This window comes from Entelurus aequoreus, linkage group LG03 (assembly GCF_033978785.1).
Source record: "Entelurus aequoreus isolate RoL-2023_Sb linkage group LG03, RoL_Eaeq_v1.1, whole genome shotgun sequence".
Classification (NCBI taxonomy): domain Eukaryota; kingdom Metazoa; phylum Chordata; class Actinopteri; order Syngnathiformes; family Syngnathidae; genus Entelurus; species Entelurus aequoreus.
Genome location: NC_084733.1, coordinates 50,366,655 through 50,383,991, shown reverse-complemented (window position 1 = coordinate 50,383,991; position 17,337 = coordinate 50,366,655). Strand labels below are relative to the sequence as shown.

Here is a 17,337-nt window from a genome sequence, read left to right as displayed (position 1 = left end):
TAAAAGCTCTGATTGGTTCCTCTTTAGAAGTGATTGTGATGTTGATAGTTTTGTTTAAGATCCCTATGAGCTGATGCGTTAGTCGCTATTCAATGTCAAAATCGTTTTATACATGTACAACTTTAAGGCAAAAGGAATACACTCAAGAAATAACACAACATTCAAAATAAAACAGCTACACAGTAATTACATACAATCGTTACGCTAGCATAGATCACACCATTGAAATACAATGAACCGGATCCTAATTCCTTTCTGTTCTTTCTAGAAAATGGCTGCTGTTCTAGATGAAAGCATCGCTCCCCCTGTAATCTTGAAATAAGAAAAGCTTTAAATGGGGAATACAAGAAGTAGTCGCCATGCCTTGATGAGGCTGATTGGTCGCTGTACCAACCGACAAACCTGTTGGATATTTGTTGTACTGTGCAACACCATATGCCATGAGGACATGAACGTAACACTCTTTCATACACTTACAATGCACTTCAACCTCAAATATCTTCACATTCCTTTTTTATTTTTATTTTTTAAACCTTTTGAATTAGTGTCAAATGTTGTGTTATGTCACTACTAATGAGCAATATTGTAAAGTTCCCCCCTAATAGGCAAACTCGTTTGCTGCATGTTGCACTAGTGGCTAGCATTTCGGCCGCACTGTCAGGACATTGAGGGGCATCTTTGTGTGGAGTTTGCAGGTTCAATGGAATGTTTCCTCCCACATCCCATGTGAGGTTAAGTCTCTAAATTGTCCATAGGTGTCTATATGTTTTCTGTGATTGACGGGGAACCAGTTCAGGGTGTAGCAAGCCTCTCACCCAAAGTCAGCTGGGATAGGCTCCAGCGCACTCGTGACCCTAATGAGGACAAGCGGTGTAGAAAATTGATAAATATTAATCAGAGCTTGTTCATGAGCATCAAATGTGTTTGTTCCACTTTTGACAAAAGAGTCGTTCAAACGGTCACTTTTCATGACATCATTAAGGAATAACCTTCCTGATTGACATGAACCGCCCCTAACGTGATGAGCTGGTCCCATTTATACAGCCACCACTTTAAGGAGGACAGCGTTGTCAGAAAAACAAAGCAGGCCTCACTTCACAGCTTAAAATAAAGCCTGGAGCTCTGCCAACAAACTGTCAATCAGCTACACAGTTGGGGGCTGTACGTTTATTTAGTTTTTATTTAGCAAACAGGCCAACTTAGTTTGAGGTTGCTGTTAAAGTGAGTGTAATGTTAGTATTGTAGCTGACATAGCTGTGCTAGTTAACATTTTTGTCCTCCTGTCCCACTCCTTAATTTTTTTATATCGTATTTAATATTTGGCCTTTTTTACGGCGGATAAGTGCAGGGTTACAGTGTCTATGTAAAAAGTAGATAAAGTGCACACTTGCTCTTCATGAGGCAGACACTGTGATCATCATGCTACTGTATATAATAGGAGGGCTCAAAAAATCGATTCACATCCAAATTGCGATTTTTGTTTATTTTGACTCTAAATCGATTCATAATTTTTAAGCCAAAACTAAATTGTATGCCAACAGCCAAGCGTAGCTTTTGTAACCTGTTTTGAAAAGGTTTTGTTATGATTTATATACCAAATAATATATTACAAAAATCGTGTTGAATCTGATACTGAATAGAATCGTCACCCCAAAAATCAGAATTAAATTTAATTGAATTGTTGGGTGGCCAAATATTCTCCCACCTCTACTGGACAAACACAGCACATTATAATTAAAGCTACTTTTCAAATACAGTAGGACCTTAATTTATGAGATTAATTGGTTAATATGATGAGCTCCTGACACACCAGTGTCTCAAATCGTCTCCTATAAATTAAAATCAATATAATTGATGCTTGCAAAAACAGCACAATTTTAACATCTAAAATGTCCTTTTAAAATAGAAACTATCTTTAAGATAAGAAATATTGAATGAAAAACAAACTACAGTAGTTGTAGCAAGTAATGAAATAATACAGTATTTATCTTGGAGAGTGGACTGCTACAGTATCTCTTTTTGAGCTGCTTCTCCGTCAAATACCATCAGCAGCTTCTCCATATTTTTTATGGATACGTTTCGGCCATTCATATATTATTTTAACAATCTCTGGTTGCTTTGTCAACTCATTCTGCTTTACTATGGTGCACTAGTAGTGATCTGCTGAAATGTCTTTAATTCAATGAACCTCAACTTCTTTTGGTATTCTCAGCACTGTCCTTCACATTCACTTTCTTCATTCCCATGGTTAGAAAACAGTTATGTCAATATCTTGCTGTAAGCTAATGCTAGCGAATAAGGCCGGATGTTGTGGTCGGCTCTTACAAGGTTGACTAACATTTGCTATCCCGACAAAGAGCAATCATGCATTTAACAATTTTTTTTACCTGCAACTTAAGGCATAACATTTAGCCGAAAGACTGTTCTTATCTCAAAACACCCTTAAGTTAGGGCACTCTTAAGTTGAGGTACCACTGTACACCTTCTTGGGGTCATTTAGAAATGTTAGAAAACCGTAGAATATGGACCTTTTAATGTGGTTCAACCTTTTCTTTGTTGAAGCTTTTATTTTAAGTACTGTTTTTAGAACATTTAACAAGGACAGCTGTGTTTTACTGTCATGTCAGCTGGAAGGCTTTCTGCCTGCCATAGGACGTATTACCTCTGAATTCTACTGATTGCAATATCTGATGCTGTGCATCTTGTGTACACTTAGTAGTAGTTTTGTCCTTGCTTTTCTAGAAGTGACCTCTTCAGGACCTGGAAGACAGAAGAAGAAACTTGAGGATATATTTCTGCTTCACTATGCAAGAGGAAGAGGCACATTGGTCATTTTGCACAAGAATATCAATATATTTTATTTAGTCAATTGTGCTTTACTATTACACCCGTTACTCAAGTAAACTAGTAGTGTGCATAGTTGGTTTTAAACTTGTTTTATTTAATATGTTGTGGCTCGTTTGTTGTCTTGTGATTTCTTTTCTCCCCCCCCCAAAGATGATGTAATTGTTAGTGGTGCTAATTTATCATATTGTGGAATTTAAGGACAAAGCTGTGGAGTAGCTTTGACAGAGCTTGTCATTTAAACACATTCAATAAAGTATACTTCAAGTAATTATCTGACTTTTGACTGGAGTGGAATGATTTTCATGACACTCGAAGTAAACACGAATGAGTGCAGTTTCTTTTCCATTTTTTGAATGAATAAACCTTTTAAAAAAGACTTTAGAATTCCTGTGATCAGTTCTGAGAAAGCTTGAGTTCCTGTAGGAAATAATCAATTGACATCTGGGAAACAGCAAGCCACGATCCATCCAAACACGTCTGGTGGACTCTTGGGCATGAGGAAATTCAGTTACGTTTCTTCTGTCGTGCTACAAGTTCCTCTGGATTTTCTGAAAAACACTGGAATCCAATCAGCATGGCTATGACTGAGAAACCTGGAAAAACAAGTGTTTCTTGCATTAATTCCATGCATGGACAAAAAAGGTTTATGAAGTTGAAATTAGATATAATACTTACTAGCCACAATAAGAGGTGCCATAACCCCGATAGTGAGAGGTGCAGTTTTGTAGATAAACGTCTCGGACAGAAAATGACCCAAGGCCAATACAAATGTCCACAAGGTGACGTGATACAGCCTGCAGAAGCCAATGTGGCACATTTACTGTAAGCTTGACCACAAATACAAGTCACAGCAAAACAATATGCAAATGAAACAGCTTACGTTCCGTTCTGGATATCAATGGCACAGGCACAGCGAATGATAGATGACAGCAATGTCCAAATGCCAAACGTCCGGGCCTGAAGACCATTGACTAAGGAAAATGGTACATAGGTGGAGATAAACATTGTCAGTAAACCTATAACAAAACATTACAATTATAAATGACACAATAAATGACAGTATAGATCCAAAACTTGTGAAGTTCAAAATGAAGTTGTTACTTGGAGATGGTTTACAATCAGGTAAGTGACTAACATAATAATCATATCTTTGTCTCTTTAAAAATTGCACATCTCAACCTGGCACATTTACGTTTATGCTCTGTTTGTACAATACTGACATACAAGTATTATTAATACTTAGGGGGATCTGTTTATTTATATTCATATAAATGATATATTATTTACTATTAGTTCATTTTACATTTATACCAGATGTTATTCTTGTTTGTGTACTAGTGTCAAACTCTTATTAAGTGCCACATCGCAATTATGACTGCCCTCAGAGGGCTGCTTGTAACAGTTATTACAGTGGGTATGTAAAGTATTCAGAGTCAGACCCCTTTAAAATGTTTACTCTTTGTTTCATTGCAGCCATTTGCTAAAATCAAAAAAGTTGATTTTATTTCTCAATAATGGAAGCATTGACAGAAAAAAAAATAAAGCCAACGCTTCCCATCGAATCTGATGGAGCTTGAGATGTGCTGCAAAGAGAAATTTCAAACTGGCCAAAGATAGGTGTGCCAAGCTTGTGGCATCATATTCAACACGACTTGAGGCTGTAATTGCTGCCAAAGGTGCATCAAACAAAGTATTGAGCAAAGGGTCTGAATACTTGCTTGTGATTCTTGAGTAGTTTTTTTAATACATTTGCAAAAATGTCTACATTTCTGTTGTTTTCTGTCAAGATGGGGTGCCGAGTGTACATTAATGAGAAAGAAAATGACCTTTTTTGATTTTAGCAAATGGTTGCAATGAAACAAAGATTTAAAGAGGTCGGAATTATTTCCGTGCCGACCGTATATATGTGAAATGAAGTGAATTGTATTTATATAGCGCTTTTCTCTCGTGACTCAAAGCGCTTTACATAGTGACACCCAATATCTAAGTTACATTTAAACCAGTGTGGGTGGCACTGGGAGCAGGTGGGTAAAGTGTCTTGCCCAAGGACACAACGGCAGTGACTAGGATGGCGGAAGCGGGAATCGAACCTGGAACCCTCAAGTTGCTGGTACGGCCACTCTACCAACCGAGCTATGCCGCCCCAATATGAATATAATCCACATTACTCAATTTATATAGGCAACTCTTTTTGACTATTATATTTTAAACAGATTGATGGATAACTTGCTTCTTCATCCCAAGTGCAGGACAGGACCAAGACTAAAAAAATCATTTGTCCCACATGCCATCAGACTGTACAACTCCTCTCTGGGGGGCAAGGGGATACTAGGATGACAGGGGATTCAAAACAATAACAATACTGAAATAAACTGCAACAAAAAACAGGGCAATTAACAGTGCAATAACAGTACAATACTTTTTTCATAACATGGCCACTACTGCATAGTTTCTCTTGTTATATTCTTATTTTACTGTTATATTTGTATTCTTATTGTTGCTTTTTATTTGTATTCTTATTGTAATATTTTCTATTTTATTTCCATTTCCAGCAAGAAACACGTCAATAATGAATAAAGCAAAACATGTTCTAGACCAAAAATCACTTCATATTCTCTACTGCTCGTTAGTGTTACTATATCTGAGTTACTGTGTAGAAATATGGGGAAATAATTACAAAAGTACACTTCATTCATTAACGGTGTTACAAAAAAGATCAGCTAGAATAATACATAATGTTGGACATAGAGAACATACAAATCCTTTATTTATTGAATCAAAGATACTGAAATTCCTTGACATAGTGAATTTGCAAACAGCTAAAATTATACACAAAGCAAACTATAACCTGCTACCCAAAAATATACAACAGTTCTTCTCAACAAAAGAGGAGAAATATAATCTTAGAGAAAAATGTAATTTAAAATATTTGTATGCACGTACAACACTTAAGACCTTCAGTATATCAGTATGTGGAATTAAATTATAGAATGGATTAAGCAAAGCAATCAAACAATGTACTAATATAATCCACTTCAAGAAACTCTTCAAACTTAAAGTGTTTACAAAGTACAAAGAAGAAGAACCATGATAAACATTCTGAATTTATTTCATCCATCCATTCTTTGATTCTCAAAATAATCTTACTTATCTCATCATATGAAATATGACTTACTTCACCAATGATTATTTATTTATTTATTTTTATTGTGATTACTTATGGAGTATATTGTGGATAAATTGAGAACAGGAAGTGAACAAAAGTTTTAGCAACTGTTATGTAAAAGAAAAGGGGTAGGATTAAATAAGCTCTGCTTCTTCCTACTCCTTTTCGAACATGTTGAAAAGAGAAACTGGAAATTGTGATGTGGATGGTGGTGTGATGTATGCTTGCATGTTCGAAATAAACTCAAACTCAAACTCAAACTCATTTATACCCCCATTATTTACTTTTTAAATTCGATCTCAATTCTGTACACTGCTGCTGGAATTTTTATTTTCCTGAGGAACTCTCCTGAAGGAACCAATAAAGTACTATCTATCTAAAATTGTAGGTCAAAGTGATTAGCAGATATTTAAGTATTTATATTTGATAACCCAAGCTTTAAACATTGTGTTGCATGGTCAGGTAATATTAAAGTGTAGGACACATGCAGTGAATTTTTCTGCCAAAATTGAAGGAACAAATACATTTAGCCAGAAAGTGCTTTATTATTTCCAGCCTTTTGCAGGCCAATTTAAATTAAAGTTAAAGTACAAATGATTGTCACACACACACTAGGTGGGGTGAAATTAACCTCTGTATTTGACACATCCCCTTGTTCACCCCCTGGGAGGAGAGGGGAGCAGTGAGCAGCAGCAGTGGCCACGCCCGGGAATCGATTTGGTGATTTAACCCCCAATTCCAACCCTTGATGCATGAGTGCCAAGCAGGGAGGTAATGGGTCCCATTGTTATAGTCTTTGGTATGACTCAATGACGTGGCAGGCCACTTTAAAATATGTGGCAAGTCATAACTGGCCAAGGCCCTGAGTTTGACACATGTGTGTTTACTGTTTCACTGTCTGTAAATGTGGCTGATGCAGCAAAGTAATTTCCTGGAAAGTAAAGTATCTATTTTACCAACAATAAGCATGACCAATGATGCATCTATCTTACCAAATTCGGGCGCGCCAGTGTAGAGCTTCTCTGACAGGAAGCTGTGATCTCTGAAGCTCTGCACAGTGTTTCCCATGGCGATGACAGACACCATCACCAGCCAGCTCCGCAGGACGTTTAGGAAGCGACTCATCTCTTCTGCTGCTCCTTTTTTGGAGTGGTTTCATTCCACACAAGCATACATAAACATACACATATTTGATGATTTTACACAGAGGCTGGCAGTGGCAGGTGTGAGTTTTACCTGTCAAGTGAGTTACCTGAACCGATCGGGTCACTGTAGCTAGCAACGTGAAGTGATGCACCCGGCAAAGAAGGCTAATGTTACTTAAAATGTGGCTTTCAAATGGCATTAATGGCGGATTGCATTTTCCAATCTTCTGCGTATCAAACGATAATGTTAAAAAAACAGCATGTAAAACAATGAAGATACTCAGTACATATGATATATTATCGTCTTGCAATAGAATGTGTCTGTCCAATGACAAAGTTGAGTGAATGGTTCCATCCAGTCGAACCATGACTTCGATTGGTCCGCTTGTCATTTTTGGGTTGGCCCACTTTTGTTTTGAACCAATACTCTTTAAGCAATCTTGAAAGCCAAGCTGTAATTGGCTGTGTTTGTACAAAGAGTAAACAAGTGAGACAAGACAATGCTTTGTCGTGATACGCGTTTTCGTTGAATCGACCTCTGTCAAAAAATAGAATCCCCACGACATTTGGTAGTTTTTAGTCTACAATCAATTTTTTAGGAGCAATATTAACCTTCGAAATGTTATTTTTATATTTCCTCTACTGTCAAGGAGCACAATTGCACTGTAATATACGGTGTTATCCCTTGTACAAAATTAATATGTTTCCCAAGTATTTTATTTTCACTTTCAAAATGTTCGTTATCAAATATACTAATAATTGCTTGACGTTGATTTCGAAAATATATATACATATATCCAACCCAGTGGTTATTAACCTTGTTGGAGGTACCGAAACCCACCAGTTTCATATGCACATTCACCGAACCCTTCTTTAGTGAAAAATAAAATGTTTTTTTTTGGTGGGTTTTTTTTCAAATTCAAGACAAAGTTATATGTTTTTTTTACTAGTGCACAACATGAACAGTGCATGAACACCTTGTTCAAAGAACAAAACCAACACAGTGCATGAACTCACAACAAATTACACACTTGCAAATCAGATGGAAAATTAGAGGGAACATTGTTTGGGTGTATCCATAATACTTAGACTTCTTTTTTTATTGTAATTCAAATTTTAACTTTACAGTACAGATACGCCGATAGGGAGAATTTTTTATTTACACGATTGATTGATTGATTGAATGAAACTTTTATTAGTAGATTGCACAGTACAGTACATATTCCGTACAATTGACCACTAATGGTAACACCCGAATAAGTTTTTCAACTTGTTTAATTAAGTCGGGGTCCACGTTAATCAATTCATGAGTCTGGTGTGTCTTGACGACTGCGGCGGAGGCTCTGCCGAACCCCTGAGGCCGATTCACCGAACCCCTGGAGTTCGATCGAATCCAGGATAAGAACCACTGGTCTATACTAAGAGCCGGAAGTAAACAAATCCCACAGGAAATACATAAGTGCGCATGCGTTGTGTTGCGTTGCTACTCGGTTGTTGTAGTAACCAGGAAGATTAGCTGCGATCTTTTAGCAGGCTCACTGAAAGGCAAATTTACTATGCATTTTTTGTACAATTATCACCTCGAAACGATGTCTTTATTGTCTTCCTTAAGCAGTTTTGCTGCTTATGTCAACAGTTAAACAACGGCCTTTTTCTGTTGCGTTTCAATTTTTTATGCGCTAACATTTTTTCGACTCTGAATGTAACGCTTGTTGACATGTTTGGTTTTCTACTAATTTGATGCGCCATCATCGATAAGTTAGGCGTGTTTGTTGTTCTAGAATTGTTCTGATTCTGAAACATGTTGTGGTTTGTGTTTGTGCCTCAGGAGGGAGCAATGGTAGACACTTGATCCCTGGAGGGTTTTAGCTGTGTCTGTGGAGATGCCAGCTGTAGCTCGGGTTAAGGAGGACTCGGAGTCCTCAGCAGAGGACGAGCAAGAGTGAGTTTGCAGCCATTTGTACATATGGTCCATATCACTTTAATCACACACACACACACACACGCACACGCACGCACACACACACACACACACACACACACACACACACACACACACACACACACACACACACACACACACACACACACACACACACACACACACACACACACACACACACACACACACACACGTCTATGGGCATTAATGCAACACCAGTCACACATTGTATTGCCCAAAATACTATGTGTATGCTGTGTATTGAGTTCGTATAATTGTCAGTAAGAGTAGTAGAACTATAGCTCTTGCTGCAATGTAGTATGTAGCCTACATGTTATGGATGCCAACTAGTGGGGCTGTGCGATAGTGCATGTGTAAATAAACGTCACTCCCTGACATCTTGGGAGTTTGCACTGGACAATGAGCTGGATTTTAATGCCTTGCCTAAAAGCCTCTCAGTCAGCGGACCCTGGCTGGACCCCAAGGCAGTGTGAAGGGGGAAGATCTAGGTTTACTCATTGATAACTTGGGCCAAGATGCAGATGTGTAAGAAAGGTAGTTTTTTGTTTTAGAATGTTTACTATTGTAATTGTAGTCTGCAGTTGTGTAAAACTTTGCAGAATTTACCCTTTTTTAAGTCACAGGATTCTGCATGTGTACTAAGATGATTGTTCATTGGTTAGAGTGTCCGCCCTGAGATCGGTAGGTTGGAGTTCAAATCCCAGCGGAGTCATACCAAAGACTATAAAAATGGGACCGTTTCCCTCCCTGCTTGGCACTCAGCATCAAGGGTTGGAGTTGGGGGTTAAATCACCAAAATGATTCCCGGGCGCGGCGCCGCTGCTGCCCACTGCTCCCCAAGGGGATGGGTCAAATGCAGAGGACAAATTTCACCACATCTAGTGTGTGTGTGACAATCATTGGTACTTTAATCTTGATCTAATTATGTAATTTTATGCTGAAAAAGGCTCCACGCATGCATCAAAGTACGCCACTGCCAGACTTTTATGTTTTATGTTTAAGAATAATAGTGCCTCCTTCATTACCTGCCCCATGGAAAGCTTGTGAGACTGATTCTAGGAACTTAATTGTCGTACCAGCACACAAGACACATCAGATAGTGCAAACATTTAGCTTCAATGAGCAGAACGTTGGTGTCCATTGCTACAGAACACCATCAGAGCTAAGGAAAGAAGCTGTTCCTCAGTCTGGTTTTCCTACTCCAGATGCTTCGCAGCCACCTGCCACCTACCCGAGGGGAGGGAGTCAAAGAGAGGGTGTGTAGGGTGAGTGGGATCCTTGATAATGCTGATGAAGATGTCTGCGGTGGTGGGAAGGCGGCTCTTCACGATCTTCTGAGCAGCTTCCACCACCCTCTGCAGTGTCTTCCTCACTTCAGCTGTGCAGCTGCTGTGCTACACACCGTTATGCTGGTGCCAAGGGTGCTCTCCACCACACATCTGTAAAAGCTTCGAAGGATGTAGCTCCTTAGTCCAGCACACCGCAGCTTCCTGGGGAAGGTGTGCCTTCTTGAGCAGACAGGAAGTGTTGTGGCGCCTGGTGCGGTCCCTGGATAGATGAACCCCAAGATACCTGAAGCTGGAGACTACCTTCACAACTGTGCAAGGAGGGAAGGGGTATCTGATCTTCCTAAAGTCCGCCACCATCTCTTTGGTCTTTTCCACACTGATGCAAAGTTTCTTGCTTTTGCGCCAATCCACCAGATGATCCTCTATGTACTCGGCCTTATCGTTGTCTTTGATGCGTCCCACTACTGCGGTGTCGTCTGCAAACTTCACAATATGGCAGCTGGGGTGTTTAGCAGTCATAGGTAAGTATTGTGAAGAGGAGGAGAGTCAGTACACATCGCTAGGGGGAGCCAGTGCTGTGCGTGATGGAAGAGGAGACAGTGTGGTGGATCCTGGCAGTCTGTGGTCTGTGGGTTAGGAAGTATAGGACCAAGGTTTCTAAGGCCCAAGAGACTCAGAAAACTCACTTTTACTTTTGAAATATTTATGTACAGTATGTGGGTTGTGTTCATGTACATCTTCTGCCTATGAGAATTGTAAGGTAATCTGACTACCATTGTGACTTATCTGAATGTTTTTTTCCCCACCAGAGGCCATTGTTGCATTGCCTGGAGTGGCCTCAGCAGGACAATCCCAATCTTCTTGTTTTCCCCTGAAGCCATTGTTTCAAAGAATGGGACTATCTGCGTTGATGGAGGTACATTGGAATTCCTTGACAGTGTTTCCCATAGGACTGAAATCTATTTGAGGCGTTGGGGTTGTGGAGGACAGGGTACATAAAGTCATCATCAGATTAGCATAGGAAGCTTAGGTATGTCATTTTTATAGATGTTGTGAGAGACAATGGGAGACAAAAAGTGAGCAGAAAACATGAAAAGCAAAACAAAAGCTCTGCCGACTGTTTGTGTAATTTGATTTTTGATTTTTATTAAGGATCCCCATTAGCTGGTTGCCTCAACAACCCACTAGTCTTCCAGGGGTCCACAATTCAATACAATTACAAGTAAAAGCATATCATTATAACTACACAATACATAAAAAAATAAAAGCATCAATAAAAAAACAAGCAAACAATTTACAGTCACAGAATAATAATTACCATATAAATATAACTACACAATATAAAACCAAACAAATCATCAACGGGCAAACTAATTTAAAGACTCAGATAAAATATTACTCTCTTTTTAAAAACCTGTTTACTTTCAATGCTGGTGAGAATTCGAGGCAGGTTATTCCAGAGCGATAAAGATCTATAAATAAAAGATTTCCGCAAAGCATTCTTCCTCGGACAAGGGAGTACAAAATGCCCCTCACTGGACGCCCTGGTATTGTTATTATGTATAGTGCTACTGTGAACTATTTGGGCCATGAAAAAAGCAGGGGTTTTACTACCGGTTACTGATTTGAGCAATATAAGAGTATTAGCTGACAACCTGTTCTGCACTGTTAGCCAGGAAAGAGAAGCATGCATTTGGTTCACATTGGTTCTTAGTGAACAACCAATAACCAGCCTTGCTGCCCTATTCTGGACAATCTGGAGCTTACTGATCTCACCACTTGCAGCAGACGCCCAGACTGTAGAACAATAGTCAATATGACACAAGATTAAACTCTTAACAATTTGACAAAGAAGAGGTGAATCAACAAAAGCAGCACATTTCCTGGAAATACCAACAGCCCTTCCCATCTTTGTAACAATATCACTGATATGATTTGACCAGGATAGAGGGCAGTCCAGCATCACTCCAAGGAGCTTGGCACTTCTGACCTGTTGAACTGTTGAAATACCTAGCCTCAAATCCAACTTTGGGTCACAAGATAACCCTTGTGTTTTATTGTGTCACACGATATGATTGTAAGATACATCCTCAGGTGCACTGGGACACATCCTCAGTGATGTGCCTGAGATCACCGGGGGTTTCGGGTCTTTCAACATCATACCCCCTCCCTCAGGTGACCCAGCCAGGGTTGATCAGACCCCAGCTTGTGTCCCAGTAGCATTGGCCCACAGTTCGCTCCTCCTGATCCAAACCCATCTAGAGGCTCTCTCTGCTGCCTCCATGGCGGTCTTGATGGCCTTCCTTTTCCCATCACCTGTGATGCCAAGTAGTGTGAACACCTTGCACAGTGAGCGGCCAGCAAAGCCTCTACACCCCACTTCAATGGGCTCACAGCATGCCCTCCAGCCTCCTCTGCGGCATTGCTCGACTAGCTCCTGGTACTTTGACCGCTTCCGCTCGTTTGCCTCCTCTGTGCGATCCTCCCAAGGAACTGTCAGCTCTATCAGTAGCACCTGCCGTGAAGATACTGATGTAAGCAAGATGTCTGGCCTCAACGGAGTTGTTGTAACATAGTCTGGAAACTTGAGCTGCTTGCTCAAATCCACTCGAAGATCCCAGTCCAATGCTGAGGTGAGGAGCCCGGCTGCTGGTTTGGGCTGTGACTGTGGCTGTTCTCCAGCCCTGACAAAGGCAATTCTCCTCTTGCCCAGTTGTTGCTTGCTGCTGTTGTTTTTGGCCACGGCTTTAGCTATGGCTTCAGCAACGGTCTTCAGCACTTGGTCATGCCGCCAGCGTTAGCGGCCCTCCCCCAGAGCTTTAGAGCAGCTGCTTAGGATGTGCTCCAGCGAGCCTTTCCTGGAGCACAGCACACAGGCTGGAGAGTCAATCATGCCCCAGCGATGGAGATTGGCTGGGCTGGGTAGGACGTCGTAGACAGCTTGAACCATGAACTTAATGCGCTGGGGTTCAGCCAGCCTGATCTCAGACCAGGTCACCCTCCTCTCCAGTGCACCCTCCCACCTTGTCCATGCTCCCTGCTGCTGCATACCCACCATCCTGCTGGTTCGTTCCTCCTCAACCTCTGCACGCACCTCCTTCAGGACTAGCTGGCGTTTGTCTTTACCACGTGCCTTCTCATAGTGAGGTTGGGGGAAGGCTCCCAGCCCAGCATGGCCTGTTGCCACCATGCCCACCAGGGCCCTATGTCTCAGCCGAGACTCAGCAACCTCCAGGCTTTCCTGAGCCCTCCACTTCCTGCCAGTTCGCACCACGATGCCTGCTGATGCCACTTTAGAGTCCTTGGAGTCACGATAGAGGAAAGCCTCTCAAGTGCGAGAGACCCTGAACTCCTCGTCCAGGCTACTGAAGGGGAGCTGGAGCTTGTTGGTCTTCCCATACAGTGCTGTGCTGCAAGGGCTGCGTGGAAAGCCCATCCATCGGCGGAGGTAGCTGCTGATCTTCCTCTCCAGAGTCTCCACTGTTGACAGAGGAACCTCATACAACAACATAGGCCAGAGTATCCGGAGTAAGACGCCATGCTGGTAAATCCACGCCTTAAACCGGCCAGGTAAGCCAGACTTGTCTACAGCCGATAACCACGTCTCCAGTTCTTTGATGGTCGTTTGGATTGCTGCAGTATCCCTGAGACTACAGTCGAAAACCTTGCCCAGGCTCTTGACCGGTTTCTCTGTGATAGATGGGATTGCTGTGCCATCCACGAAGAAGCGGAACTTGTCTGCCAGTTTTCCCTTCTTCAGAACCATCGACCTGGATTTAGTTGGTTTAAAGCTCATTCTTGCCCAGGAGATGAGCTTTTCCAGGCCCTGGAGTATCCATCTTGCGCCGGGCACTGATGTAGTTGTGACAGTGAGATCGTCCATAAAGGCTCTGTTGGGGGGCTGTCGAGTTCCAGACTTCGACAGAGGGCCTCTGCATTCCGTTTCAGCTGCCTTGACTACCATGTTCATGGCTAGGGCAAAGAGGCAAACTTATCATATTCGATAGAAATTAAATGATTAAGGCCTACTAAGTCGGGACAATGCATGTTGCAACCTAGCTGTGTTGCATTATTTAGTGTGATAAGATACAATAACCTGCACCTAGGGCAGTCCTTCTTAAATAGTGGGGCGGGCCCCCCCGGGGGTCACTGTGCAATGCCAGGGGGGACATGCTTTTTTTGCCGTACCAGAATATGATGAAGCGTATGTAGCACTTGGCTTCACTGTAACCTCGGTGGGAGACGAGGAAAGGCCGGTGTGTTGTTTCCTTCAACGTTGATATGCTTACAATCTTATGCAGAGGTATAGTTATAACAATTTTATAGACAAGTTATACAATATCTATATTTATGTGGAGAGTGGGGGCGCGAAATATTTTCTTCGTCTCAAGGGGGCACCATAGAAAATATTTGAGAAGTACTGACCTAGGGTCCTTACAGAGGTGCCTTCCGGTTAGCAAGCGCGGCTAAAGTATGTTCGTGTCACATTACTAATTTTTGCCTTAACGGTGGCAATTGATCGTCACTTCTAAAGTATCATTCGTGATCAATGGAGGGTGAGAAATAGGTAAGCAAGCGACACCCCAAGCAAAAGAGAAAAGGTGGATCATGAAGATTTGCTAATTGCTAAGCTAGCTTGAATGTAAAGTAGCAAAACAACAGAATAATACGTGTGTTGTACACTTTAACAGAAGTCTAGCTGGAATGGTATTAGAGCTAGATTAAGATTAAGATTAAAGATTAAAGTACCAATGATTGTCACACACACACTAGATGTGTGGACCACCATCCGCCGCCTCAGGAAGGGGAAGCAGTGCACTATCAACACCGTGTATGGTGAGGATGGTGTTCTGCTGACCTCGACTGCGGATGTTGTGGATCGGTAGAGGGAATACTTCGAAGACCTCCTCAATCCCACCAACACGTCTTCCTATGAGGAAGCAGTGCCTGGGGAATCTGTGGTGGGCTCTCCTATTTCTGGGGCTGAGGTTGCTGAGGTAGTTAAAAAGCTCCTCAGTGGCAGGGCCCCGGGGGTGGATGAGATCCGCCCGGAGTTCCTTAAGGCTCTGGATGCTGTGGGGCTGTCTTGGTTGACAAGACTCTGCAGCATCGCGTGGACATCGAGGGCGGTACCTCTGGATTGGCAGACCGGGGTGGTGGTTCCTCTCTTTAAAAAGCGGAACCGGAGGGTGTGTTCTAACTATCGGGGGATCACACTCCTCAGCCTTCCCGGTAAGGTCTATTCAGGTGTACTGGAGAGGAGGCTACGCCAGATAGTCGAACCTCAGATTCAGGAGGAACAGTGTGGTTTTCGTCCTGGTCGTGGAACTGTGGACCAGCTCTATACTCTCGGCAGGGTCCTTGAGGGTGCATGGGAGTTTGCCCAACCAGTCTACATGTGCTTTGTGGACTTGGAAAAGGCATTCGACCGTGTCCCTCGGGAAGTCCTGTGGGGAGTGCTCAGAGAGTATGGGTTATAGGACTGTCTGATTGTGGCGGTCCGCTCCCTGTATGATCAGTGTCAGAGCTTGGTCCGCATTGCCGGCAGTAAGTCGGACACGTTTCCAGTGAGGGTTGGACTCCGCCAAGGCTGCCCTTTGTCACCGATTCTGTTCATAACTTTTATGGACAGAATTTCTAGGCGCAGTCAAGGCGTTGAGGGGATCCGGTTTGGTGGCTGCGGGATTAGGTCTCTGCTTTTTGCAGATGATGTGGTCCTGATGGCTTCATCTGGCCAGGATCTTCAGCTCTCACTGGATCGGTTCGCAGCTGAGTGTGAAGCGACTGGGATGAGAATCAGCACCTCCAAGTCCGAGTCCATGGTTCTCGCCCGGAAAAGGGTGGAGTGCCATCTCCGGGTTGGGGAGGAGATCTTGCCCCAAGTGGAGGAGTTTAAGTACCTCGGAGTCTTGTTCACGAGTGAGGGAAGAGTGGATCGTGAGATCGACAAGCGGATCGGTGCGGCGTCTTCAGTAATGCGGGCGCTGTATCGGTCCGTTGTGGTGAAGAAGGAGCTGAGCCGCAAGGCAAAGCTCTCAATTTACCGGTCGATCTACGTTCCCATACTCACCTATGGTCATGAGCTTTGGGTTATGACCGAAAGGACAAGATCACGGGTACAAGCGGCCAAAATGAGTTTCCTCCGCCGGGTGGCGGGTCTCTCCCTTAGAGATAGGGTGAGAAGCTCTGTCATCCGGGAGGAGCTCAAAGTAAAGCCACTGCTCCTCCACATCGAGAGGAGCCAGATGAGGTGGTTCGGGCATCTGGTCAGGATGCCACCCGAACGCCTCCCTGGGGAGGTGTTTAGGGCACGTCCGACCGGTAGGAGGCCACAGGGAAGACCCAGGACACGTTGGGAAGACTATGTCTCCCGGCTGGCCTGGGAACGCCTCGGGATCCCCCGGGAAGAGCTAGACGAAGTGGCTGGGGAGAGGGAAGTCTGGGCTTCCCTGCTTAGGCTGCTGCCCCCGCGACCCGACCTCGGATAAGCGGAAGAAGATGGATGGATGGATGGACACTAGATGTGGCGAAATTTGTCCTCTGCATTTGTCCCATCCCGTTGGGGAGCAGTGGGCAGCAGCGGCGCCGCGCCCGGGAATCATTTTGGTGATTTAACCCCCAACTCTAACCCTTTGTTGCTGAGTGCCAAGCAGGGAGGTTATGGGTCCCATTTTTATAGTCTTTGGTATGACTCGGCTGGGATTTGAACTCCAACCTACCGATCTCAGGGCGGACACTCTAACCACTATATCAAATTTGGTACTTTTAAAGTTACTGACCATAGTCTGTCGGGCCTACTGGGTATCGATTCACATGAAATCAAACAGTGTCATATTTTGATACATTTGTTGTATGTGCCACCAACACACTTGGCGGATTAACAAGCAGTTAAGCTTATTCGGCTGGACTGCTTCTAGGTCCAGCGAT

General features: G+C 42.8%; 3 protein-coding genes across 19 annotated transcripts in view; 2 read left to right on the top strand and 1 right to left on the bottom strand.

Annotated features, from left to right (window-relative positions):
• Positions 1-3,189, top strand: part of flvcr2a (FLVCR choline and putative heme transporter 2a) — a 54,870-nt gene extending 51,681 nt beyond the window's left edge. For 4 of the 6 annotated variants that reach the window (XM_062042053.1, XM_062042049.1, XM_062042051.1 and 1 more), the window contains one exon: positions 269-3,189. Coding sequence is in view for 1 of the 6 variants with exons in the window: in XM_062042052.1 (XP_061898036.1) it covers positions 2,743-2,748 (6 nt within the window). In the remaining 5 variants the exon portion in view is untranslated. The remainder of the gene's footprint in view (positions 1-268) is intronic. The other 2 variants (XM_062042052.1, XM_062042050.1) reach the window with 2 other exon arrangements.
• Positions 132-7,529, bottom strand: erg28 (ergosterol biosynthesis 28 homolog). 3 transcript variants are annotated; one of them, XM_062042058.1, is made up of 7 exons: positions 7,266-7,529; positions 7,006-7,152; positions 3,728-3,818; positions 3,523-3,641; positions 3,360-3,440; positions 2,663-2,760; positions 132-854 (listed from the first exon to the last, which is right to left on the bottom strand). In XM_062042058.1, the coding sequence occupies exons 2-6, from the start codon at positions 7,136-7,138 to the stop codon at positions 2,672-2,674; spliced, it is 513 nt and encodes a 170-aa protein (XP_061898042.1). In that variant the 5' UTR covers positions 7,139-7,152; positions 7,266-7,529; the 3' UTR covers positions 132-854; positions 2,663-2,671. The 3 variants fall into 3 exon arrangements, with proteins under 3 accessions (XP_061898042.1, XP_061898039.1, XP_061898041.1); XM_062042055.1 differs by having other exon boundaries at positions 134-854; positions 7,250-7,529; XM_062042057.1 differs by lacking the exons at positions 132-854; positions 2,663-2,760 and having other exon boundaries at positions 3,164-3,440; positions 7,250-7,529.
• Positions 7,530-8,622: 1,093 nt separating this feature from the next.
• Positions 8,623-17,337, top strand: part of ttll5 (tubulin tyrosine ligase-like family, member 5) — a 142,915-nt gene continuing 134,200 nt past the window's right edge. For 9 of the 10 annotated variants that reach the window (XR_009825310.1, XR_009825311.1, XM_062042041.1 and 6 more), the window contains exons 1-2: positions 8,635-9,100; positions 11,220-11,326. Coding sequence is in view for 8 of the 10 variants with exons in the window: in XM_062042041.1 (XP_061898025.1) it covers positions 9,042-9,100; positions 11,220-11,326 (166 nt within the window). In the remaining 2 variants the exon portion in view is untranslated. Of the gene's footprint in view, positions 9,101-11,219; positions 11,327-17,337 lie in introns of all 10 variants that reach the window. The other variant, XM_062042037.1, reaches the window with a different exon arrangement.

Bases quoted from the DNA above. Each gene is read 5' to 3' on its own strand.
- erg28 (XM_062042055.1), bottom strand. From the start codon at position 7,526: ATGGTTCGACTGGATGGAACCATTCACTCAACTTTGTCATTGGACAGA. The intron at 3,642-3,727 runs GTAAGCTGTTTC...TGGCTTCTGCAG, and splicing joins ATTGATATCCAGAACGGAAC to GCTGTATCACGTCACCTTGT. The intron at 2,761-3,359 runs GTAACTGAATTT...TCTGTCTTCCAG, and splicing joins TGTAGCACGACAGAAGAAAC to GTCCTGAAGAGGTCACTTCT.